At 44.2% G+C, this 25,150-nt stretch overlaps 1 protein-coding gene and 1 long non-coding RNA gene across 7 annotated transcripts in view; both read left to right on the top strand.

Moving 5' to 3' along the window:
- The window catches only part of LOC106570725 (uncharacterized protein KIAA1522 homolog), a 125,346-nt gene extending 111,182 nt beyond the window's left edge, over positions 1–14,164 (top strand). For all 6 annotated transcript variants that reach the window (XM_045695062.1, XM_045695064.1, XM_045695063.1 and 3 more), the window contains 5 exons: positions 3,558–3,665; positions 4,245–4,408; positions 4,640–4,825; positions 7,738–11,642; positions 11,983–14,164. In XM_045695062.1, coding sequence (XP_045551018.1) covers positions 3,558–3,665; positions 4,245–4,408; positions 4,640–4,825; positions 7,738–11,642; positions 11,983–11,986 — 4,367 coding nt within the window. In that variant the 3' untranslated portion in view covers positions 11,987–14,164. The remainder of the gene's footprint in view (positions 1–3,557; positions 3,666–4,244; positions 4,409–4,639; positions 4,826–7,737; positions 11,643–11,982) is intronic.
- Positions 14,165–17,651: 3,487 nt separating this feature from the next.
- Positions 17,652–20,294, top strand: LOC106570726 (uncharacterized). The gene is made up of 3 exons (XR_001320749.2): positions 17,652–18,193; positions 18,578–18,640; positions 18,754–20,294. It is a non-coding gene; the product is annotated as an uncharacterized lncRNA (long non-coding RNA).
- The last annotated feature ends 4,856 nt before the right edge of the window (positions 20,295–25,150 follow it).

The following is a 25,150-nucleotide window of genomic DNA, read 5'->3' as shown; positions in this document are numbered from 1 at the left end:
GTGTGTGTGTGTGAGGGGGGGGGAGAATTCATAATCATGTCCCATTCATCATATTTTAATGAAAGCTAATCATAGATCATGCCTTGGACCTAGTATATTTTGGTCATTTGTCCAATATTTCTCATACATTCCTCATTCTCAGCAGCACGTGTCTCTGTCTACTGGGTGTCTACTGGGTCTCTACTGGGTATACTGGGTCTCTACTGGGTCTCTACTGGGTCTCTACTGTCTCTACTGGGTCATTACTGGGTATACTGGGTCTCTACTGGGTCTCTACTGTCTCTACTGGGTCATTACTGGGTATACTGGGTCTCTACTGGGTCTCTACTGGGTATATTGGGTCTCTACTGGGTATACTGGGTATACTGGGACTCTACTGGGTCTCTACTGGGTCTCTACTGGGTATACTGGGCCTCTACTGGGTCTCTACTGGGTATACTGGGACTCTACTGGGTCTCTACTGGGTAAACTGGGTCCCTACTGTCTCTACTGGGTATACTGGGAATCTACTGGGTCTCTACTGGGTATACTGGGTCCCTACTGTCTCTACTGGGACTCTACTGGGTATACTGGGTCTCTACTGGGTCTCTACTGGGTCTCTACTGGGTATACTGGGTATACTGGGTCTCTACTGGGTCTCTACTGGGTATAATGGGTCTCTACTGGGTATGCTAGGACTCTACTGGGTCTCTGCTGGGTCTCTACTGTGTATACTGGGTCTCTACTGGGTATAATGGGTCTCTACTGGGTCTCTACTGGGTCTCTACTGGGTATACTGGGACTCTACTGGGTATACTGGGTCTCTACTGTCTCTACTGGGTCTCTACTGGGACTCTACTGGGTATACTGGGTCTCTACTGTCTCTACTGGGTGTACTGGGTCTCTACTGGGTGTACTGGGTATACTGGGTCTCTACTGGGTATGCTGGGACTCTACTGGGTATACTGGGTATACTGGGTATACTGGGTCTCTGCTGGGTCTCTACTGGGTATACTGGGTCTCTACTGGGTATACTGGGACTCTACTGGGTATACTGGGTCTCTACTGGGTATACTGGGTATTCTGGGACTCTACTGGGTATACACTGTCTCTACTGGGTATACTGGGTATACTGGGACGCTACTGGGTCTCTACTGGGTCTCTACTGGCTATACTGGGTCTCTACTGGGTATACTGGGTCTCTACTGGGTCTCTACTGTCTCTACTGGGTATACTGGGTCTCTACTGGGTATACTGGGTCTCTACAGGGTCTCTACTGTCTCTACTGGGTATACTGGGTCTCTACTGGGTATACTGGGTATACTGGGTATACTGGGTCTCTACTGTCTCTACTAGGTATACCACCCTACAGCCAGCAGCATACCACCCTGCATCCCACTGCTGGCTTGCTTCTGAAGCTAAGCAGGGTTGGTCCTGGTCAGTCCCTGGATGGGAGATCAGATGCTGCTGGAAGTGGTGTTGGAGGGCCAGTAGGAGGCACTCTTTCCTCTAGTCTAAAAAAATATCCCAATACCCCAGGACACTGCCCTGTGTAGGGTGCTGTCTTTCGGATGGGATGTTAAACAGGTGTCCTGACTCTCTGAGGTTATTAAAGATCCCATTGCACTTATCGTAAGAGTAGGGGTGTTAACCCCGGTGTCCTGGCTAAATTCCCAATCTGGCCCTCATACCATCACGGTCACCTAATCATCCCCAGCTTACAATTGGCTCATTCATCCCCCCTCCTATCCCCTGAAACTATTCCCCCAGGTTGTTGCTGTAAATGAGAATGTGTTCTCAGTCTATTTACTGTCTCTACTGGAACTTTACTGTCTACTAGGTCTCTCTGGGTCTTTACTGTCTCTACTGGGTCTCTACACACACAGCTGTAGTTTGTTACAGATAAGCATGCCGTTCTCTGCTCTGAATCCCATAATACTCACTGATTCCCTCTCACTGAATCTCATTGTAATTCAGTCAGACAGACCCTCTGATTTCCTAAACCATTCCAACATGTTTCTGTCCCTCTTTGAAATCATTCATCTTTCTCCTAACAACATTCCAATAGTTCACTATTGACTCTGAATGTGATTCTTAATACTGTGTATGTAATGACAGACGCTCATCGCTGTTTTCAAATTTCCTTTCATAATACCTTCCTCTCTCCTTGCATCCCTTCAAATAAAATTGTATTTAAGGGACAGATCGAAATGTACTGGAGGGGGGCTGGTCCAACTCAAGGTGTCATAACAAAATGACCCCCCCCTCCCTCCCCCTCCCATACACAAATAATATTTTCACAGGAACATCCTCCCCTCTCATAGAGTGAACTCAAAACAATGTTTACGACCAGAAATAACAATAACTGTAGCGACCCTGTATTTATAAACATGAATATAGACTTTTCCACTTCAGCATGCTTTTTTTGTGGTACAGTCGATGCCTCGCAGGGCTACGGGACAGATGGTTTTGGGGGTTCACCGATCACCACAGACTAGCTCACTCAGTGGTGCTGTACATTGTCGGCAGCCTGCTCTGATCGTAATACAGTAGTGTAGTAGTGTAGTAGTAGTAGTAGTTGTAGGGTAACGAAACAGACAGTGATCAAATACTTATGTCATGCAATAAAATGCTAATTAATTACTTAAAAATCATACAATGTGATTTTCTGGATTCTTGTTTTAGATTCCGTCTCTCACAGTTGAAGTGTACCTATATATATATATATATATATATATAGGAAGAGGCTTAGGCCTAACCCCAGATAGCATATCACCAGCATATCTCGACGACATCAACATTCATTTCTTTAGTGGGCTTTCCTGAGTGGCGCAGCGGTCTAATGCACTGTATTTCAGTGCAAGATAGGTCACCACATTCCCTGGTTCAAATCCAGGCTATATCACATTCGGTCGTAATTGGGAATCCCACAGGGCGGCGTAAAATTGGCCCAGCATTGTCTGGGTTAGGCCGTCGTTGTAAATAACAAAGGTTAAACAATGTTCATGTCACATTGCTACTGCGTCTGCTATATAGATAAAGACATACAGTAGGAGGTTAATTTTAGACCTGAATATTTTGTATAAAGATAAGCATTATACTGTTATATTATAGGAGTAACTCTGGTAGGGCTGAAACAGTCTTCCTCACCTCAAGTTTAACTGCCGGAGTCAGCTGGAGCTCCGGGACGCACTTCCTTCATATCATAGGCCTGCAGTAGCTAAAGATTAATAATAATCTCCACCATATCAAACCTTCAGAAACATTTCAAAACTTTATTAGAGTAATATCAAAAGTAAATCAAACCATTGTTTATAAGGAAAATATGAGCAGAAGAGCAAATGTAAACAAGGGAGAAAAAACCACTATCATCCCCTGTGCCCAATAAAGAAAAACACACCTCTCCAAAAGCAAAAAAAAATGTTAAAAAATTTGCAAAACTTCCCCTATTTTGGACCACCCCGACCCCCCCCCAGTAAATTTAGATATATCCCTAAAAGGCATTTAAAACCCCCAACACATCCATCCCTTATCTCATCGTTCTCCCTCCTCTAAAACATCTCCTCTTATCCTTCCAGGCTCCACATTCAAGCCTCTGAACCCAGTGAAGAGACCGGACAAGAGGAAGAACAGGAGCAGGAGGACTACTATCATGGGAATACCCCAGCAGGTCCAGAGAGAACTGGGTACATAATGTAGTCATTGGATGACAGCTAGCTTTACTCTGAGCTTCACTTTACAAAAAGTCACCCAGACCGATATAAAGGTCCAGGGTTTTGTAAATAAAGTGATCATGAGAGTTATGTTGAATGAATACTCTTAGGCACGTTGACAAAAAGTCAAATCAATGGTACTTTATTCTGTCATATTTAAATTAGGTGATAGTTGGTGGTGATAAGATGTGTTCCATCTCTATTCTCCTTCTATGTTCCCCTTCTATATTCCCCATCTCTATTCCCCTTCTCTATTCCCCTTCTCTATTCCCCATCTCTATTCCCCTTCTATATTCCCCTTCTCTATTCCCCATCTCTATTCCCCTTCTATTTTCCCCATCTCTATTCCCCTTCTCTATTCCCTATCTCTATTCCCCTTCTATATTCCCCCTCTCTATTCCCCTTCTATATACCCCATCTCTATTCCCCTTCTATATTCCCCATCTCTATTCCCCTTCTCTATTCCCCTTCTCTATTCCCCTTCTATATTCCCCATCTCTATTCCCCTTCTATATTCCCCTTCTATATTCCCCTTCTATATGCCCCTTCTAGCCCTTCACAGTGGCTCTGCGTACCAAGTTCATTCCCAGCTCCCTAACGGCTCTGTCGGACAGGGTAGTGATGGCCAACCAGGTGTGGTCGTCATCCCCACCATCGACGGAGAGACCCCTCTAGCCAACTACGAAGGGGCAAGGGTACACCTCTCAGACTTGGAGGTGAGGCTTTCATATGAGCCTGTATCAAAAATCAGGCTTTCAGCGTTATAACTTGGACAAGTACATTTGTTTTGTGCTACTGGTTATAGTGTAATACTTTCACTTACCGACAGCTACTTGCATGACAAAATTGTAGTTACATTGTATCTCATTACATCTGATTCTGATGTAATGTATTTGCTATGTGCAAATACATTTATACTATAAGGACAACTGAACTCATCCAAATAGGCATCCAGAGAGGAGCAGCTGCTGAGACACCACCTCCAGTCTGTATACGGGGACGAACAGAGCTTCAGCCACCACAGAGGACTGGACTCTCGTCTCTCCTCCACCCAAAGGCCCAAGTCTCTGGCCGTGCCAGGCACAACCTCCTCCTGCTCTGCTGGATTCCCCAGCTTCCTCCAGGAGCCACAGGTGAGTCCAGTTCAGAACAGTGTTACTTCTTGCTGGTGTCATCGACACTGAGTGAACTAAACATTAGGAACACCTGCTCTTTCCATGATATAGACTGACCAAGTGAATCCAGGTGAAATCTATGATCCTTTATTGATGTCACTTGTTAAATCCACTTCAATCAGTGTAGTTGAAGTGGAGGAGACAGGTTAACTACATCTAGATGTTCCGCTAGCGGAACGCCTCGCCAATATCCAATGGTAGAGCGTGGCGTGAATTACAAACTCCTCAAAAATCCCAAAACTTAAATTTTTCAAACATATGACTATTTTACACCATTTTAAAGACAAGACTCTCCTTTATCTAACCACATTGTCCGATTTCAAAAAGGCTTTACAACGAAAGCAAAACATTAGATTATGTCAGGAGAGTACCCAGCCAGAAATAATCAGACACCCATTTTTCAAGCTAGCATATAATGTCACAAAAACCAAAACTACAGCTAAATGCAGCACTAACCTTTGATGATCTTCATCAGATGACACTCCTAGGACATTATGTTATACAATACATGCATGTTTTGTTCAATAAAGTTCATATTTATATCAAAAACCAGCTTTTTACATTAGCATGTGACGTTCAGAACTAGCATACCCACCGAAGACTTCCGGTGAATTTACTAAATTACTCACGATAAACGTTGACAAAAAACATAACAATTATTTTAAGAATTATAGATACAGAACTCCTTTATGCAATCGCGGTGTCCGATTTTAAAATAGCTTTTCGGTGAAAGCACATTTTGCAATATTCTGAGTAGATAGCCCGGCAATCATGGCTAGCTATTTTGACACCCACCAAGTTTGGCACTCACCAAACTCAGATTTACTATAAGAAAAATTGGATTACCTTTGCTGTTCTTCGTCAGAATGCACTCCCAGGACTTCTACTTCACCACCCAATGTTGTTTTGGTTCCAAATAATCCATATTTATATCCAAATAGCTGCATTTTGTTCTTGCGTTCAAGACGCTATCCGAAGGGTGACGCGCCGGCGCATATCGTGACAAAAAAATTCTAAATATTCCATTACCGTACTTCGAAGCATTTCAAACGCTGTTTAAAATCAATTTTTATGCGATTTTTCTCGTAAAATAGCGATAATATTCCAACCGGGAGACGTTGTATCCGTTCAAAGACTGAAAGAAGTAAAATGGTGTCTTCACATGCACGCGCGCCCCGTGTCATTGTTCTCAGATCGACCACTTTCCAAATCCCCTACTGTTTTTCGCCCAGGGACTGCAGTCATCATTCCCCGTTCTGACGCCTTCTGAGAGCCTATGGGAGCCTTAGAAAATGTCACATTACAGCAGAGATCCTCTATTTTCCATAAAGAGGCTATAGAAGGCCAAGAAATGGACAGAGAGGGCACTTCCTGTATGGAATCTTCTCAGGTTTTGGCCTGCCATATGAGTTCTGTTATACTCACAGACACCATTCAAACAGTTTTAGAGACTTTAGGGTGTTTTCTATCCAAATTAAATAATTATATGCATATTCTAATTTCTGGGCAGGAGTAATAACCAGATTAAATCGGGTACGTTTTTTATCCGGCCGTGAAAATACTGCCCCTATCCTAAACAGGTTAAAGAAGGATTTTTAAGCCTTGAGACAATTTAAACATGGATTGTGTATGTGTGCCATTCAGAGGGTAATATGGGCAAGACAAAAGATTTAAGTGCCTTTGAACGGTGTATGGTAGTGGGCGTCAATGCCCACCAGTTTGTGTCAAGAACTGCAATGGTTTTTTCACACTCAACAGTTTCCAGTGTGTATCAAGAATGGTCCACCACCTGAAGGACATCCAGCCAACTTGACACAACTTCATTGGAGTCAACATTGGCCAGCATCCCTGTGGAACGCTTTCGACACCTTGTAGAGTCCGTTCACTGACGAATTGAGGCTGTTCCGAGGGCAAAAGGGGCATGTGCAACTCAATATTACGAAGGTGTCCTTGATATTTTGTACACTCAGTGTCAACGAAAAAGTATGCACACATTACTGTAAGTCGCTTTGGATAAAAGTGTCTAACCAGACACCTAGGTATTTGTAGTTGTCCACATATTCTAAGTCAGAACCATCCAGAGTAGTGATGCTAGTCGGGCGGGTGCGGGCAGCGATCGGTTGAAGAGCATGCATTTAGATTTACTAGCGTTTAAGAGCAATTGGAGGCCACGGAAGGAGAGTTGTATGGCATTGAAGCTCATTTGGAGGTTTGTTCACAGTGTCCAAAGAAGGGCCAGATGTATACAGAATGGTGTCGTCTGCATAGAGGTGGATCAAGGAATCACCCGCAGCAAGAGCGACATCATTGATATATAGAGAGAAAAGAGTCGGCCCGAGAACTGAACCCTGCGGTACCCCCATAGAGACTGCCAGAGGTCCAGACAATAGGACATTTTATCGATGGCGGTTATGATATCGTTTAGTACCTTGAGCGTGGTTGAGGTGCACCAGTGACCAGCTCGGAAACCGGATTGCACAGCGGAGAAGGTACAGTGGGATTCGAAATGATTTTTTATCTGTTTGTTAACTTGGCTTTCGAAGACTTTAGAAAGGCAGGGCAGGATGGATATAGGTCTGTAACAGTTTGGGTCTAGAGTGTCACCCCCTTTGAAGAGGGGGAGGACCGCAGCAGCTTTCCAATCTTTAGGAATCTCGGACGATATGAAAGAGAGGTTGAACAGACTGGTAAATAGGGGTTGCAACAACGGCGGCGGAAAATTTTAGAAAGGGAATGGAATGCTGAGGCTGCATAATGGCCTCCAGCACCACAGTTGGCCAAACTACAGTATATCTACATAGTATGACAGCTCCGCAGTTCTCTACATTGTATGACTCCTAATGTTGACCCTTGTATTTGCCTCCACCCAGGGTCCGGTGATGTCCATCTCTCCCCAAGCCGCCTACATGTCTAAGATTATCCCCAACGCCTACCTGCCGGCCTCCGTCGACGTCATACAGATTGACCGCAGCACCAGCCGTACCCGTGGAAACAGCGGTAACGGAACGGTCCGTACCGTCAGCAAGAGCTGCCTGGCATCCGGGTCGTCTGCCAGCCCTGCGTCGTCGAGGAGGTCGGGCGGTGAAGGCTGCTATGAAGGCGGTGACAGCGTTTCACAGGGTGACAGTAGTTCCTGTGACAATGGCTCTAAGGCGACCCCACACTCAGTGACTTCGAGATCCAGCTGGAGCCACTCGCAGTCTTCCAAGACGATCAAGTCCAACTCCTCCGCCATCTCCTCCACGAAGGGGAGCTTCGGACCTGCTAACCCACAGACGGTGAGCCTCATTGGGCAGGAGAGACAGCAGCAGTCTGGTGCTGGGGACCAGGACAAGGTGAGCCTACAAAGCTCAGGTAGCTGGGTCAGCAGCACCAGTAGGGGTACTGGTACTGCGACTGCTCAAGGGGGTCTATCTGGATCTGGGGAGATGAGCGATGTTGGAGGAGACTCTCACAGATTCTCTCGCTGTCTGTCGATCATGAAGACCAAGCTGCCCCCGGCTCCCCCCAGGAGGACCAACTCACTGCACCATGAGAAGATGATAAAGAGGCGACTGGTGGAGATTAAAGACCTCAGTGACTCTGTGGGTGGGAAGTTGGAGGCTGCTGAGGACACAAGCTTGGTTACGATCAAGATCTCTAAAGGGCTCTACAAAGAAATCACAAAGAGCTCTGTCCCTGTATCCAACTCATCTGGGTTTAACTCTTTAGATGATACAAAATCTTCCACAGCCTCTAGTCCTCTGAGTCCCACACAGGCCTCCCATGGAGGTAGTGGAAAATCAGAGGGGCCAGTGTCCAGCAGCTCTTCCCCCCAGAAGGCCCCCTCAGAGGAGGGTACATTTGAAAGGACCATGTCCCCCTCCAGTGGGTACTCCAGCCAGAGTGGTACGCCGACACTTTCCCCCAAGGGGATCCTCCCTTCCATCTCCCCAAGTAAACAGAAGAAGTATCCCGTCAAACCAGAACGATCTGGTTCAAGAGCTTCCTTCTCTGCAGCCTCGGTCTCCTCTTCCCTCACCTCCCTGTCTTCAGTCACCTCAGAACTCGTCAATCGAGAGGCCTCGAAAAACAGCTTTAGCCCTCTTCAGCAGGCCTCTCTACCCCCGGCTGTTATGAGAATAGATAATCCAGAAACGGTGACCCCGGTCCGTTTCTCTTCATCCATGGCGATCAGTGAGCTGCTTAACATTCCGCCACCCCCCAACATCAAAGCCCCTTCCCCGCCACCCCCGGAGACCTGGGCACACAACAAACGTACCTTCGAACTGCTGTGTGGGCCTTGCCCCAACGTCAACAGGCTAGCACAGCTCCAGAAGCAACAGGAACTAAAAGAGCAAGCTGCCATGATTGAGCAAAAGCAGGAACCTCAATCTAAAGCTAGCAAGGAGTCTGAAGGCTCAGACAAAAAGCAGGCTACGGTAGAAGAAGTTACTTTGACAAAATCAGAAAGCAAATACATTGTTCCCCAAGACAAGACTGAGCCTACGTTAGAGCAGGCACATGAGGTATCCGAGAGCACAGAAAGTCAAACGAAAGAACAAGGAAGCCCGGCGGTGATCGCAGAGAAGGTAAAAGCAAGTGTAGAGATCCTGGACCAGAACCAGGAACAGAGTAGTAGTAGCAGTAGTAGTGTTGCACACGTCAAGGATCAAGAACAGAGGCTAGAGACACAAGTTAGTTTAACGATGATTCCAAAGAAGGAACCCCCTCCTGTCATGAAGAAAAGTACTCCTAGCAAAGAAGCTAAAGTTCAATTAACAGCAGATATTCAACAAAAGTCGCCATTTGATGAGGTCACAGTAGAGGTGAAGGTAGAGTCACCCAGCGAGAGTGAGAAGTGTTCTCCACAGGCTGAGGTAGTCGTTAAGGAAGTTGAGGTAGTCACTAAGGAAGTTGAGGTTGAGGTAGCAGCTAAGGAGGTCGAAGGTCGGAGTGCTACTGAAAACACTAAAGAGGAAAGTCCCACCAAATCTACACAGACCCTTGCCGCGGAGCCTCCCAAAGTGGACCGGGTCTCTCCTCCAGCCTCCCCTCCCCCTGCCCACCACCCTCCTCCACCTCCTTCTAAGACACCTCCCTACTCTGTGGCCACTCCCCCACCTGAGGTAGAGGTGGAGTGTGAGGAAGAAATTCCCATAGTACAGTCCTGCTGGCCCCCTCCACCTCCACCAGAGGTGCCAGCACATTCAGTCTTTGATGAGCCAGATGAGATGGACTTTCCACCTCCTCCCCCTCCCTTCATGACGGAGAGCTTGCCAGACGTGGTGGAGACATGTAACACAGTCACTGTTGTCCAGGAGGCGTCCATTGTAGCTCTGGATGGGGAGGAGGTTAAGGAAACCATGAATGGTTTCACTGTAGCAACTGTGAATGGGGAAACTGCAGATCTGTCACCCATTCCGGCTCAAATGGAGCCAAAAGAGGATAAACATGAAAAGGTGATTCTGAACTCTAATGCAATCCCAACTGATGAAACCAGCTTTGAGATATCTGAATCAGCTGAGCTCCAATTAATTCCGTCAGATGATTCAGCTGTCGTTTCTCCAGTTCAGCCCAATGAAAAAGAGGCAGAGGTCGAGCAATCTGCCCAGAAACCAATCACAATGCAAGAAGCCACCCCTCAACCAACAGAAACTTCTCCTGAGTCACAGGAAGTCCCGCCCTTACCAGAGGATGTCCCTCCCCCACCCCAGGAAGCTCCTCCTCCTCCACCAATGACAACAGCCTTGGTGACCCCATCAAGTATTCCTCCTCCACCTCCTATCAATGTCCCCCTCCCTCCCCCTGTACAATTTGAGGATCAGATGCCCTCTGAGCTCCCTAACAGTGCCCCACTTCCACCACCCATTAACATCCCTCTCCCACCCCCTCTCCCAACTGAGAACCAAACCCATGTGATCTTCAGGAGACAGCCAAGCTTGGCGAACAGAGAGTCCAGGAGCAAAGACCTTCTGTCTAGGCACAAGAGTGTCCCCATTCCCAAAGAAGACGCCAACATTCCACTGGTCACACCCTCTCTGCTTCAAATGGTACGTCTCAGATCGGTCAACGTTGGCGAAGACCACGGTAAAGCGCTTTCTGACGACAACAATTCCAACAGTGGGAAACCATCTGCTCAGGATCAGAGTTCAACCCAAATCCAAACCCAAGGATCTCAGAACGTAACACCCCAAAAACCAATTCGGAAATCCCTGTCACTAAAATCCACAACTCCGCCACTGAAGTCATCACCAGTGACGCTCACCGCCCCCTCGATGAGTTTGCAGGAAGCTATCAGAATGAAGACAGCGGCCATGTCTTCCAGAGATAATCTTCCAACACGCTTTAGAATGCCATCCTCCACCTCATTTCCCAGTTGCAGTGGGGGTGAATCAGGAATGTTATCCCCATTGTCACCAGAAGGGGGCGAGATGCTAAAGACCCCCACCACCACCGCTAGCTTCATCTTCTCCAGGAGCTCAAAGAAGGTTGTCATAGAAACGCCTGCCTCCTCCTCCCCCGAGGTACAGGCGAGCCTAAAGCAGAGCCTAGCCGCGGAACTCAAGCGTGTTTCCGAACAATCTAAGGCTTCCACAGTCGCTAACGGCAACGTTGGAAGAACTGTGATTCCGAGGAGAATTCCACCACCCGTGGCTAAGAAACCAGCTCACACCTTAGAGAAGCCTGTGTGTTCAACACTGAGGAGCACTCTATCTCCAAGGGGAACAGAAGCTAATGGAGAGACAGAAACAGCGCAACCTGCGGGCCAGCAAGCACTGACAGAGGACAGCAAGTAAGAACACCAGCACTACCAGCACTACACCTAGAATAGGACTGTTGCTGCATGTTAATAACTACACCTCATTGAAAAGACAAGGTGTAAAGTAAATGTAAATGTTATTTGTTTATTTTTTATGTTGTAATGCAGGGAGTGCATCAAATTGATCTGGCAGTGATTATGTTTCATTGAATGCTTATACATTCTTTAAAGACGAACACCACACTCTCTCTCTCTCAAACACACACACTACATATCATAGGGCTCTGGTCACAGGTAGTGCACTATATAGGGAATAAGGTGCCTATAGGGACGCACTGACTTCTAAGTTTTACATATTTCTACTGTTTTCCAGGTGAAATGGAGACGTCTACCATTGTGGAAGCAACATTGCGCTTTTGAAAAAGACTGGATTCTTGTGGAATGGAACTAAGACGGACGAACAAAGCAAGGACTGCAAGAACCTGAGAGACATGGGGTGGAGGGTGGAGAGAGGATAATGAGTAGAGAGAGAGAATCAAAACAGTATCCACTTAAGAAGTCAACTCAGAGTTAAAATTTGTCTTCAAAGGCCTTCATATTTTTGCAAACAAAATGGCATTGGTCCCCATTTCTTTCAAATTAAAGCTTTATTTTGGAGTATTTTTCTAAAACATAGAGTTCTAGTTAGGGCTCTATTCAATCCGTATCGTGGAAGTTCAGCGCGATTGACATTTAAAGACAATGTTCCAGCGTTAGAGACTGCCTTCACCGTAAACGCTTCATGGCGGCTCAGTCAGAAAATACCTTTAAAAACACTTCAGCGACACAGACAGAATAGAGCCCTTAGTCTGCTCTAGGAAAGTACAAACAGTGGTGTACTGCAGCTGGATTTTGTAAATACAGCACAAAAGACTGTGCTTGTAGTAGAGGTCATCCAGAGGTTAGAAAAGGTAGCAGTCACTGCAGTTGAGAAAGAAAAACAAGACGACAATTTAAAAAAAAATCTTCATAAAGATGCCCTTTTGGAGTCAAACAATCACTGAATTATCTTATTTCCTAATGGAATAACAGATTATGCAATTCCCAAGATTTATCTTTTGATCTCGTCGATTAATCAATCAATTAATGTGTGGTGTTAATCAATCAATTAACACCACATTTTACTGCACCTATCCGGTGTGTGTCAATCAATGTGTTATTTTTGCTTTTTGACCAATGAAACTACAAATGATTTAGGCTTAGGTAGGGCAGCGCTTGAGAAAAAGGGACGCTGCATATTTAAAAATACCATTTATATATTAGACCTATTGTCAAATTTATTTAAAAAAAAAATCTAAATAAAAAATCACTTTGTAAGATAATGAAGCTTTTAAAGTTTAGGCAAGAAAACCTTTTATTCTTCTGAAAACTAACGTTCAACGAAATGAGCTGCTTCCCAATTCTAGATCTCTAGGCCTGCATCCCAAATGGCTTATGTATTCCCCACACAGTAGTAGTATGGTGGCAGCAGATAGCCTAGCGGTTAGAGCGTTTGGCCAGTAACTGAAAGGTTGCTGGTTTGAATACCCGAGCCGACAAGGTGAATAATTGTTGTTTTTTTTGCACCAGGGGTACTGTACTACTATGGCTGACCGTGTAAAACACCACATTTTACTGCACCTATCCGGTGTGTGTCAATAAAATTATAATTTTTTTGAACGTTTAAATGTTTTAACCAGAGAATATAGTGTATTTTGGGACACAACCCAAGCAGATAGGCACAATATGGCTATTCCTTATAGTTACTTACACTAAACACTATTCCCATGCGTTCAAAAGACAATGTTGATGGATTTTCTGTTACTTAACCATTTCATGTTTAATTAATTGTCAATCCCAATGATAATAACTAACAATTATTAAAGCTTTGACTAATTCCCGAGGTTTGTTAGACCCTGGGTTTAATAATAATTAGGCAGTTTATTCAGTTTATTCACGAGAACGTTCTAAAGTCCATAATACAAAAACATGCCGTTTTATAACTCACTCCCTACTTACGCACATACCTCCACACAAACAGTAGTATCCTTCCCCATAGTTCTCACCACTGTTTATCACTACCATACTGGCAGTTCCATTCCCCCGAGATTAGAGGAACCTTGACCGGACTCCCTGTCCTGCCGTAAGTTTCTCAGAGTTCTAGCCAGGTCAGGTCATATACAGTTTAATTGTTCTCGGTATCTTCTTAGTCACACACACACACATTTCTACTTGTCTCGACCAAACCTTATTAGACTGAAGTTTATCATTCTAATTCATTATACATGTTACAGAATCTAATAATTACTAATAGTTACGTTTGTCTAATTATTCATTATATCTGTTACATAATGTCATAATTACGTTTCAGGGTGGAATTGTTTAGTCATTACTTTTAAGCATATAAATTCCCTTATCATTAAATGTGTCTTTAAGTTGCTTTAAAACAACGTTCTTTATTAGTCCTGCGTCAGCATTATTAACATCGTCTGTCATTTCACAACCAAATATTAAACCTTTGGTTTGAGTTCAACTGATTCATGAAAATGTCTTGTTTCTGTGGATGGCCTTACAGAGTCAGTTTTACTTCATAAAATCCACAGGCCTCTGGATCGTGACTACAGAAACAGGGAGTGCAAATGGTAAACTACTCCCTACATGGTGAACAACTTTTGGGACGTACCTTGTGAACAGTAGCGCACTACAGTCTGAAAGTATTCAGACCCCTTCCCTTTTTCCACATTTTGTTATATCACAACCTTATTCTAAAATGTATTAAAAAATAAATAAAAATGTCCTCAATCTACACACAATACCCCATAATGACAAAACAAAAACCGTTTTTTTTAAGTGTTGCTAATTTATAAAAATTAAAAAAATAACTTATTTACATAAGTATTCAAAACATTTGATATGAGACTCGAAATTGAGCACAGGTGCATCCTGTTTCCATTGATCATCCTTGAGATGTTTCTACAACTTCATTGGAGTCCACCTGTGGTAAAGTCAATTGATTGGACATGATCTGGAAAGGCACACACCTGTCTATATAAGGTCCCACAGTTGACAGTGCATGTCAGAGCAAAAACCAAGCAAAGAGGTCGAAGGAATTGTCCGTAGAGCTCCGAAACAGGATTGTGTCGAGGCACCAATCTGGGGAAGGGTACCAAAAAATATTCTGCAGCATTGAAGGTCCCCAAGAACACAGTGGCCTCCATCATTCTTAAATGGAAGAAGTTTGGAAACACCAAGACTCTTCCTAGAGCTGGCCACCTGGCCAAACTGAGCAATCGGGGGAGAAGGTAGCCTAGTGGTTAGAGCGTTGGACTAGTAACCGGAAGGTTGCAAGATTGAATCGCCGAGCTGACAAGATAAAAAATCTGTCATTCTGCCCCTGAACAAGGCAGTTAACCCACTGTTCCTAGGCTGTCATTGAAGATAAGTATTTGTTCTTAACTGACTTGTCGAGTTAAATAAAGGTAAAATAACTGTGAAAAAAAAGGGCCTTGGTCCGGGAGGTGAACAAGAACCCTATGGTCACTCTGACAGCGCTCCAGAGTTCCTCTGTGGAGATGGGAGAATCTTCCAGAAGGACAACCATCTCTGCAGCACTACCAATGAGGAAGCCACTCCTCAGTGAAAGGGACATGACAGCCTGCTTTGAGTTTGCCAAAAGGCACCTAAAGGACTCTCAGACCATGAGAAACAAAATTCTCTGGTCTAATGAAACCAAGATTGAACTCTTTGGCCTGAAAGCCAAGCATCACGTCTGGAGGAAACCTGGCACCATCCTTACGGTGAAGCATTGTGGTGGCAGCATCATGCTCTGGGGATTGTTTTCAGCGGCAGGGACTGGGAGACTAGTCAGAATTGAAGGAAAGATGAACGGAGCAGAATACAGAGAGATCCTTGATGAAAACCTGCTCAGGACCTCAGACTGGGACAAAGATTCACCTTCCAACAGGACAACGACCCTAAGCACACACCCAAGACAATGCAGGAGTGGCTTCACGACAAGTCCTTGAGTGGCCCAGCCAGAGCCCGGACTTGAACCTGATCGAACATCTCTTGAGAGACCTGAAAATAGCTGTGCAACGACGCTCCCCATCCAACCTGACAAGAGCTTGAGAGGATCTGCAGAGAAGAATGGGAGAAACTCCCCAAATACAGGTGTGCCAAGAAGAGTCAAGGCTGTAATTGCTGTCAGAGATGCATCAACTAAGTACTGAAGAATGAAAATGATATACATTTGCAAAAAACTCTAAAAAACTGTTTTTGCTTTGTCATTATGGGGTATTGTGTGTAGAATGATGAGGGGGGGGAAAAACAATTTAATCAATTTTAGAATAAAATTAACATAACAAAATGTGGAAAAAGTGAAGGGGTCTGAATACTTTCTGAATGCACTGTATATAGTGAGCCATATGGGACTCGATACTATAGCCTTCATCTCTAGTAGTACTATTGGACTGAGGAGAGACGATGGTGAATATAGTGAGCTATATGGGACTCAGTACTACTAGAGATAAAGGCTATAGTATCACTGGCCTAAGGAGAGACAATGGTGAGCCTTTGGGCAACATTTCTTTAAAGAAAATAACTATTTTACACGCTTGTTATCCTCCTTTCACATTGGCTGCAGTAGCCTAGATTTTTCCCATTTTTCTTTTCACTCTGCACCTGGCCGGCCTTATTGTCATGGAAAGTAACAACGTTTCTTACTTGATTCAAAAGTACAAAATAATAAGAAAAAAAATATAGAGTCATGTACTTATTTTATGAAAAGAGGATAAATTATTCAAGTGTATTAGAAATCACATATTTCTGTGATTGTGTTTTTCAGTTGGGTGACTGTGTGGTAACCATGTGTAGTTGTCTGGTAACATTTAAACCAATCATCAGTCAGGTAGGATGTAGATCTTACCAAGAGGCCACTCCCTATATTAAAGCTTTCACAGCACCAGATTTCAACATATCTGCCAGCCATTGTGACAGGCCATCTTACTGGAGATGCCATCCAGAGGACACTGGGGAAGGAAGACAACCACCGGTTTATTTCATTTACAGATGATACAGTATCAGTATTGTGACACGAATAACAGATAATTCCTGGTACCACCACCACCACCCCATATGATAAAATAACAGAATAATTCCTGGTACCACCCCCACCCCATATGATAAAATAACAGATTAATTCCTGGTACCACCCCCACCCCATATGATAAAATAACAGATGAATTCCTGGTACCACCACCATATGATAAAATAACAGATTAATTCCTGGTACCACCACCACCCCATATGATAAAATAACAGAATAATTCCTGCTACCACCACCCCATATGATAAAATAACAGATTAATTCCTGGTACCACCACCCCATATGATAAAATAACAGAATAATTCCTGGTACCACCACCCCATATGATAAAATAACAGATTAATTCCTGGTACCACCACCCCATATGATAAAATAACAGATTCATTCCTGGTACCACCACCCCATATGATAAAATAACAGATTCATTCCTGGTACCACCACCCCATATGATAAAATAACAGAATAATTCCTGGTACCACCACCCCATATGATAAAATAACAGATTAATTCCTGGTACCACCACCACGCCATATGATAAAATAACAGATTCATTCCTGGTACCACCACCCCATATGATAAAATAACAGAATAATTCCTGGTACCACCACCCCATATGATAAAATAACAGAATAATTCCTGGTACCACCCCCACCCTATATGATAAAATAACAGAATAATTCCTGGTACCGCAACCCCATATGATAAAATAACAGAATAATTCCTGATAAAATAACCCAAATTGATGTGCTAGTTTGATCATAGTATTAAAGGGGAATGGAAACACTTTAGGAAGCGAATCAAAGCAAATAGATGTATTCAATACACTAATACTAAACGTGTTCATTTAACATAAAAACATCTCTATATTCATTATTTTGATCTTCGACCAGGTTTTATTTGAGCAACAGTCAGCGCCATTTTAAATTGCCATAGTAACGAGTGACAGACAGGAAGTGGTCTCGAAGACGGTGAGGTGAGGGACGGACAACAACAAATAGTCATTCAGACATGAACTATATAACGCCCAGGCTGTATGAATTGGCTCCTAAAAGATCCCTCGGTAAACTAACACATAGGCTGCCCAAAGACACGCAACTTTTAAAATAAATGTCTCCCGTGTCCTGAAGAGGAAGGACGTGCCAGCTCGATCTGCAGACGGCAGACTTCACGACGAAGGGCACTTTCGATGAGGCAACCGTGAGTTTCCGACTGGAAAGGAGTAATAAATAGGTCCTACGTTGAAGCTCTCTGCTTGCGCTTCCATTTAACATTTCGAGGGTTATGGTGTAGGGGTTACCGACCGACAGACCGACCAACCATCGCTGACTTCGGAGTCGAGCAAAAGCGACTGAACGGAGGCGACGCGAGTCAATGCAATGGAGCCTGAAGTAACGTTAACCGGTCATGACTGTTGTTGACTAGACCAGCGTTACACACTGGACAACTTTGTTGCAATTGAAAGGTAACTTAACTAGCAACTTAACTAGCAAGGAAATAACATTAGCAAGCAACTGAACTGAACAGTTTCTCCGTGTAACCTCTGTTATTAGGTAACGTTAGTTACTGTGGCTAGCTTCCACCTCAGATAGTCGAGTACTGTAATACATTTAGTTGACATTTTGTTTTTGTAATGTTTTTTTGTTAGCTCCACCTCATTTAGCTAGACTGAAGTTGGCAGCTAATGTTTGCTGAAAAATTAATGTCCCTGTATCCGTGTGTGTGTGTGTGTGTGTGTGTGTGTGTGTGTGTGTGTGTGGACAAAGCATACAAGACAGGTAGCTTGTTAACACCAACTGATAGATTTGGGTTCAGTTGTCTTATTAACAAAACGTTTGTTTGTTTTCAGGATGACATCTTCATCCCTGAGAAGGTTTTCATCCTGGATGAGACTGTTCAGGAGGCAGAGGAGGTACATGCAAATCCAAGTTTATTTCTAAGGATATTGTTTATTTCAAGTATATGCAGTGATTCTTGAATGTAACTATAGCCTAATTAGATGCCTTAATTGTTTTCTACCTACAGGAAAGAACGGTTAGTACAGCATGCCAAACTGACCCCTGGGTGCCAGAGTGTTCCTATGCTGCGGTGGAGAAAAGGTCCACCGGGACCCTCACTAAAGAGGTTCCACCGGGACCCTCACTAAAGAGGTTCCACCGGGACCCTCACTAAAGAGGTTCCACCGGGACCCTCACTAAAGAGGTTCCACCGGGACCCTCACTAAAGAGGTTCCACCGGGACCCTCACTAAAGAGGTTCCACCGGGACCCTCACTAAAGAGGTTCCACCGGGACCCTCACTAAAGAGGGTCCACCGGGACCCAGCTTGATTGAGCTGACGTCCATCAGTACAACCGAGTCCTGACCCTGTACGCCGCAGATGGAACGAGACGGAGAGTGAGATCAGTGAAGACCAGGACTCGCTGTATGAACCTGAGAGCTCAGAATCACAATCATCACAGTGCGAGTCAAGATGTACTATCGATCACTTTGGGGGGAGCGGGATGGTGTTCCCGAAAATGGACAAGGAGCAGGTCATTCAACAGCGAGTTCAAAAGATACACCCCCATCCATAAAGGGAATCGGAGTGGAATTGTTTTTCCGCATATTTTTTTGATTTTCTTTTTTTAACCCGTTTCAGTGGATGTGCTACCTTGTCCCGGTTTTACTGTTTCAACTCTCTCGCTCTCTCTCAACGCTCAGCTATGAAAAGCCAACTGACATTTGCTCCTGAGGTGTTGTACTGTGGTTATTATTTTGAGTAAAAAGGGCTTTTTGTCAAATACATTTAAATCGATTACTATGCTGGATGCTGTGTATTCGCTACCTGTCTGAGTTATGGGACATTTTATATAGTATCTGTAACATATTTTGGTGTGTATTTAATCTGCATCTTAACTTCTTAAAGTTGTAATCAGCAGTAGAAACAATAACAAAGTATCTCCCTGCTCCTCTTTGGGTAAAAAGCTGAGGGGTGGGGCTGGAGAAATGTAACCACTCTCAAAGCTATAGATGCATGGACTGACCATCGATGGCATAAAAACTGTAATTCTGTTTCTGTGATCTGTTTCCACTACCATGTAGCCAGTTCGCTCTGGATAAAGACGTCTGCTAAATAGCATATATTATTAAAGTCTCCTTTGACTCTGCAAACTAGCTGGCCAGTGTAGTTACCATTTCCTTTCCAATAGATGGCAGCCCTAGCTAGATGCAGTCGCTACCCTAGCAACAGGGACACAGGATTAGTGCTTGTTGAAAGTAGTTTTATCTGGTTATGCTTGAACCTGTTGTTATAGTGGACAAGCTAACTAGTACTATTTTTACATAAGTCGCAGGCATTGGGTCTATGTCTTGAAAACAAATGACCTTGTTGTCATGTTGCTACTATGCTGTGTTGTCGTCTTTATGTAGTGTTGTTGTCTCGTGTTTTCTGTCATAGATAGATATATATCTATCTATAATCCCAGCTCCTATAGGAGGCCTTTTGGTAGGCCGTCATTGTAAATAAGATTTTGTTCTTAACTGACTTGCCCAGTTAAAGGTAAAAATAAAATAAATACGAAATTAACTTTGCCTTTGCTTCTGTATGTATGTGCACTTTATGGAAGAAACGACACACGCAGACCCTCTAGCTGAGGTGTGTCAGACAGCATATCTGTGTTAGTTACTGCTACGAGAACAAACATTTTGATCCGGGGCAACGATCGGCTCAAACATGAACAGCTTCAGTAAGTTTATTGGCTCTCTAACTAACATTATTTCATCCTCTGTAATAAACTCATCTAATTCTCAGACTCGGCAGCTACTCGGTTAAATTCAGCCATTTTGGGGAATTCCAAAATGTTCTCTCCTGCCAGCGATGCAACAATGCCAATATGGTGATTTACAGTTAGCTGGTGTTCTAAATCAGTGTTTCCATTCACCCTTTAATTAATGACAGAATGATTATTCCTCAGGCTAAGAAGAGCGAGTGCTGATGCCATGGTGATGTGTGTGAAGTTCCTGGGGGAATGTAGCTGAGCAAGGAGAGAACGCATCAGTGTATTGAGAGAGAGTGTGTGTTTCTGGTAGCTGATGTTGCCTCCCTTCAGTGTTTTACAGGTGACGTGTCCCAGTTTGGTCATCAAGCGTTTGTCCTGCCACTGGGCTACGCTCTCTCCTGACACCTTCAGGTCCACCTGGAGAGAGAGACAGAGAGAAACCCTCAGTGTACTGGGTTACACACTATCCTGATACCTTCAGGTCCACCTGGAGAGAGAGAGACAGACAGAAACCCTCGGTATACTGGGTTACACACTATCCTGATACCTTCAGGTCCACCTGGAGAGAGACAGACAGAAACCCTCAGTATACTGGGTTACACACTATCCTGATGCCTTCAGGTCTACCTGGAGAGAGAGAGAGAGAGACAGAAACCCTCAGTATACTGGGTTACACACTATCCTGATACCTTCAGGTCCACCTGGAGAGAGAAACAGAAACCCTCAGTATACTGGGTTACACACTATCCTGATACCTTCAGGTCCACCTGGAGAGAGAGAGACAGACAATACACTGTGACATGGACATTCACTAAGAAGTAGCAAAGTATCTCGGCTATTGATCTGTGCCTTAAAAGCTTTGGTGTGACTTACTACCATATATGGGCATATGAATGTATAAGGAAAGGCTGAGCTGATGGCCTCATTTTCAAGATGGCTGCTACCTACATTCTGGTTAGCGTTGTGAAGCATAAACAAAATAAAACACAGAATACGTCGATACGCACCGAAAGCCGGGACTCCACAGACCATGAGGATATCTTATTTGTCTGCCTGTGACATACCGTTATTGATCACCAGTCCCGAGAGTCAAAATGTTTATTTTACAAAACGTTTTCAGCAAACATCTTACAAGGTCAAATCAAATGTATTTATATAGCCCTTCTTACATCAGCTGATATCTCAAAGTGCTGTACAGAAACCCAGCCTAAAACCCCAAACAGCAAGCAATGCAGGTGATAAAACATAAAACATATAACACATTGCCTGCTTACGAGCTTGCAGGTATCCATTACACAGAGGATTGGCTACTTTGGCACGTTGACAGTCTTGCAGCCAATGAGATAAGCTGTCCAGGGAAGGACAGCTTAGAGAAGGACTGCTTCAATGACTAACAAGACTGGCACAAGCTACGGTGAAAGTGAAATCTAATCATCTACACCTGGGATGGAAAACAAACACAAACGCCATTTGGAAATAGTTCTGTTTCACTATTTTTGCACCTTTTTTAGTGAAGGACACGTGTGTAACCAAGTTGGTTATGATATCTGTTTTTCCCCATGTAAACTCAGCGGGAAAAAAAGAAATGTCCCTTTATCAGAACCCTGTCTTTCAAAGATAATTTGTAAAAATCCAAATAACTTCACAGATCTTCATTGTAAAGGGTTTTAAACACTGTTTCCCCATTGCTTGTTCAATGAACCATAAACAATTAATGAACATGCACCTGTGGTACGGTCATTAAGACACTAACAGCTTACAGTCGGTAGGCAATTAAGGTCACAGTTATGAAAACTTAGTAGAAAGGCCTCTTTTGTGTCCTGACTGTGAAAAACACCAAAAGAAAGATGTCCAGGGTCCCTGCTCATCTGCGTGAACGTGCCTTAGGCATGCTGCAAGGAGGCATGAGGACTGCAGATGTATCCTGGGCAATAAATTGCAATGTCCATACTGTGAGACGCCTAAGACAGCGCTACAGGGAGACAGGACGGACAACTGATCGTCCTCGCAGTGGCAGACCACGTGTAACAACACCTGCACAGGATCGGTACATCCGAACATCACACCTGTGGGACAGGTACAGGATGGCAACAACAACTGTCCGAGTTACACCAGGAACGCACAATCCCTCCATCAGTGCTCAGGCAATAGGCTGAGAGAGGCTGGACTGAGGGCTTGTAGGCCTGTTGTAAGGCAGGTCCTCACCAGACATCACCGGCAACAACGTCGCCTATGGGCACAAACCCACCGTCGCTGGACCAGACACGACTGGCAAAAAGTGCTCTTCACTGACGAGTCGCGGTTTTGTCTCACCTGGGGTGATGGTCGGATTCGCGTTTATCGTCGAAGGAATGAGTGTTACACCGAGGCCTGTACTCTGGAGTGGGATCAATTTGGAGGTGGAGGGTCCGTCATGGTCAGGGGCGGTGTGTCACAGCATCATCGGACTGAGCTTGTTGTCATTGCAGGCAATCTCAACGCTGTGCGTTACAGGGAAGACATCCTCCTCTCTCATGTGGTACCCTTCCTGCAGGCTCATCCTGACATGACCCTCCAGCATGACAATGCCACCAGCCATACTGCTCGTTCTGTGTGTGATATCCTGCAAGACAGGAATGTCAGTGTTCTGCCATGGCCAGCGAAGAGCCCGGATCTCAATCCCATTGAGCACATCTGAGACCTGTTGGTTTGGAGGGTGAGGGCTAGGGCCATTCCCCCCAGAAATGTCTGGGAACTTGCAGGTGCCTTGGTGGAAGAGTGGGGTAACATCTCATAGCAAGAACTGACAAATCTGGTGCAGTCCATGAGGAGGAGATGCACTGCAGTACTTAATGCAGCTGGTGGTCACACCAGATACTGACTGCTACTTTTGATTTTGACCCCCCCTTTGTTCAGGGACACATTATTCCATTTCTGTTAGTCACATGACTGTGGAACTTGTTCAGTTTATGTCTCAGTTGTTGAATCTTATGTTCATACAAATATTTACACATGTTAAGTTTGCTGAAAATAAACACAGTTGACAGTGAGAGGACGTTTCTTTTTTTGTTGAGTTTAGTTACTAGACCTTGATCCTGACTCTCAGTTCCACACATCCGAGTCATTGGACGAAGGCGTCTTCTGTCGGGCGGAGTTTTGTTGTTAAGAGCCCAAACGCTCAACCTAAACATTAACAGGTGACGCTTCCGGAGCGGTTTTAGAAGCATAAGGACCTTATATTTTATATCAGCAACAAATAATTTCCATAAAACAAAAGGTTCAATTAATACACACCTTGATAGGGTTAGTGTTCTCACACTTACCTGTGTGTAAGTGTAACAGAAGTGTAGTTCTGTCGGATGGCGGCACCCTGTCGTGACGTTGTATTAGTTAATGTGACGACTGTTGCTCATCGAATGATTAACGGTTTATAATTGCGTGATTAAATGAATTAAGCAATGAATCAAGCAATTATTAACTCATCAACCTGGGGCACCATGGGAACATTATTTTGATTGAGTTTCTATTTCCCAAATTAACTCAAAGGATATCAGAATATCGATTTTACAACAGTCGCTAAATTAATCAACCTCTTGTCTCATGTCTGAACGTCGCATAATCCGGGAATCTGCACGGACCCGGGTCCCACCAATGAGTTTACCACACCAATCTTAGTTGATTATTTATTTACTAGCAAGCTAAAATGATGATAAAAATACACATACACAAAACACAGTATAGCTATTGATTAGGACTTAGTATAACGGGCCAACACACTATGGCGCGTGTTACCCAAAATGGGGATTTAAAAGAGAGAGAAACCAAGAAAGTACACGAGAGAAATATACATTTGGTTCATTTGTCAGCCATGCTTATTTAAACCTAGCCTTGCCCCGAACTGCCGCTCTTATGGGTCAGAATATAATGATGTAATTACGTGTTGGAGGTCTCAGGTGGGAAGCTCCGCGTGTGTCGTTTAGGCTTCTCAATGACGCACTTCTCCGGCGCAACACTCTGGTTGTCCTCACGATGTCAGTGTCCTTCTTGGCTTAGGGGTCTGATCCCTCGCCCTTGATCTGAAAGGGGTCTTCTGAGGACAGACAGCTCTGTAGCTCAGAGCTCACAGCTTCGGACTCGAACGGTGTAGATACCACGATTCAATGGAGAGTGGAGGCTGGGTGGTTCGGCTTGAATTCACCCGCTTAGACACAGCTACTCGTCCGTAGCTCGTGTAGAAAAATATTTCTTTGTCTTCAACCTTGTGTTTCGTTTTGGGGTTTGTTGACTTTGTTAGACCTTCGCTGCAGCTTGGGGTCAATTAGTCTCCTATGTTAATTCTTCACTCTCCTGTCTTATACCCTCGGGTCAGAGGTGGGCGTAACCGCCTTTAGGGCAATTCTCTGGGCGGACCAAGTTAAGGGGCAAGGCCTAGATTTGACTAAAATCCTATTTTAGACACTACCTTCACATCTCATCTTTACCAAAACATTCTCTTTGATTTGGATATTTTCCACACAACGTACAATGTATAAACATCAGGCATATACTGGGAAAACTCTTAAAGGTACAATGTTTTCATAATAACGTCATCTCTTAACCTTTAATAATAATACAAAAGTTACATACATTTTCATATTCCACCTCTCGTCATGACCACCATTGTGGCTGACGGAAACCATTGTTC

Source organism: Salmo salar, chromosome ssa14 (assembly GCF_905237065.1).
Source record: "Salmo salar chromosome ssa14, Ssal_v3.1, whole genome shotgun sequence".
In the NCBI taxonomy this organism is placed as follows: Eukaryota; Metazoa; Chordata; class Actinopteri; order Salmoniformes; family Salmonidae; genus Salmo; species Salmo salar.
Note: the sequence above shows the minus strand (reverse complement) of the source record. Positions and strands in the feature narration are given on the sequence as shown.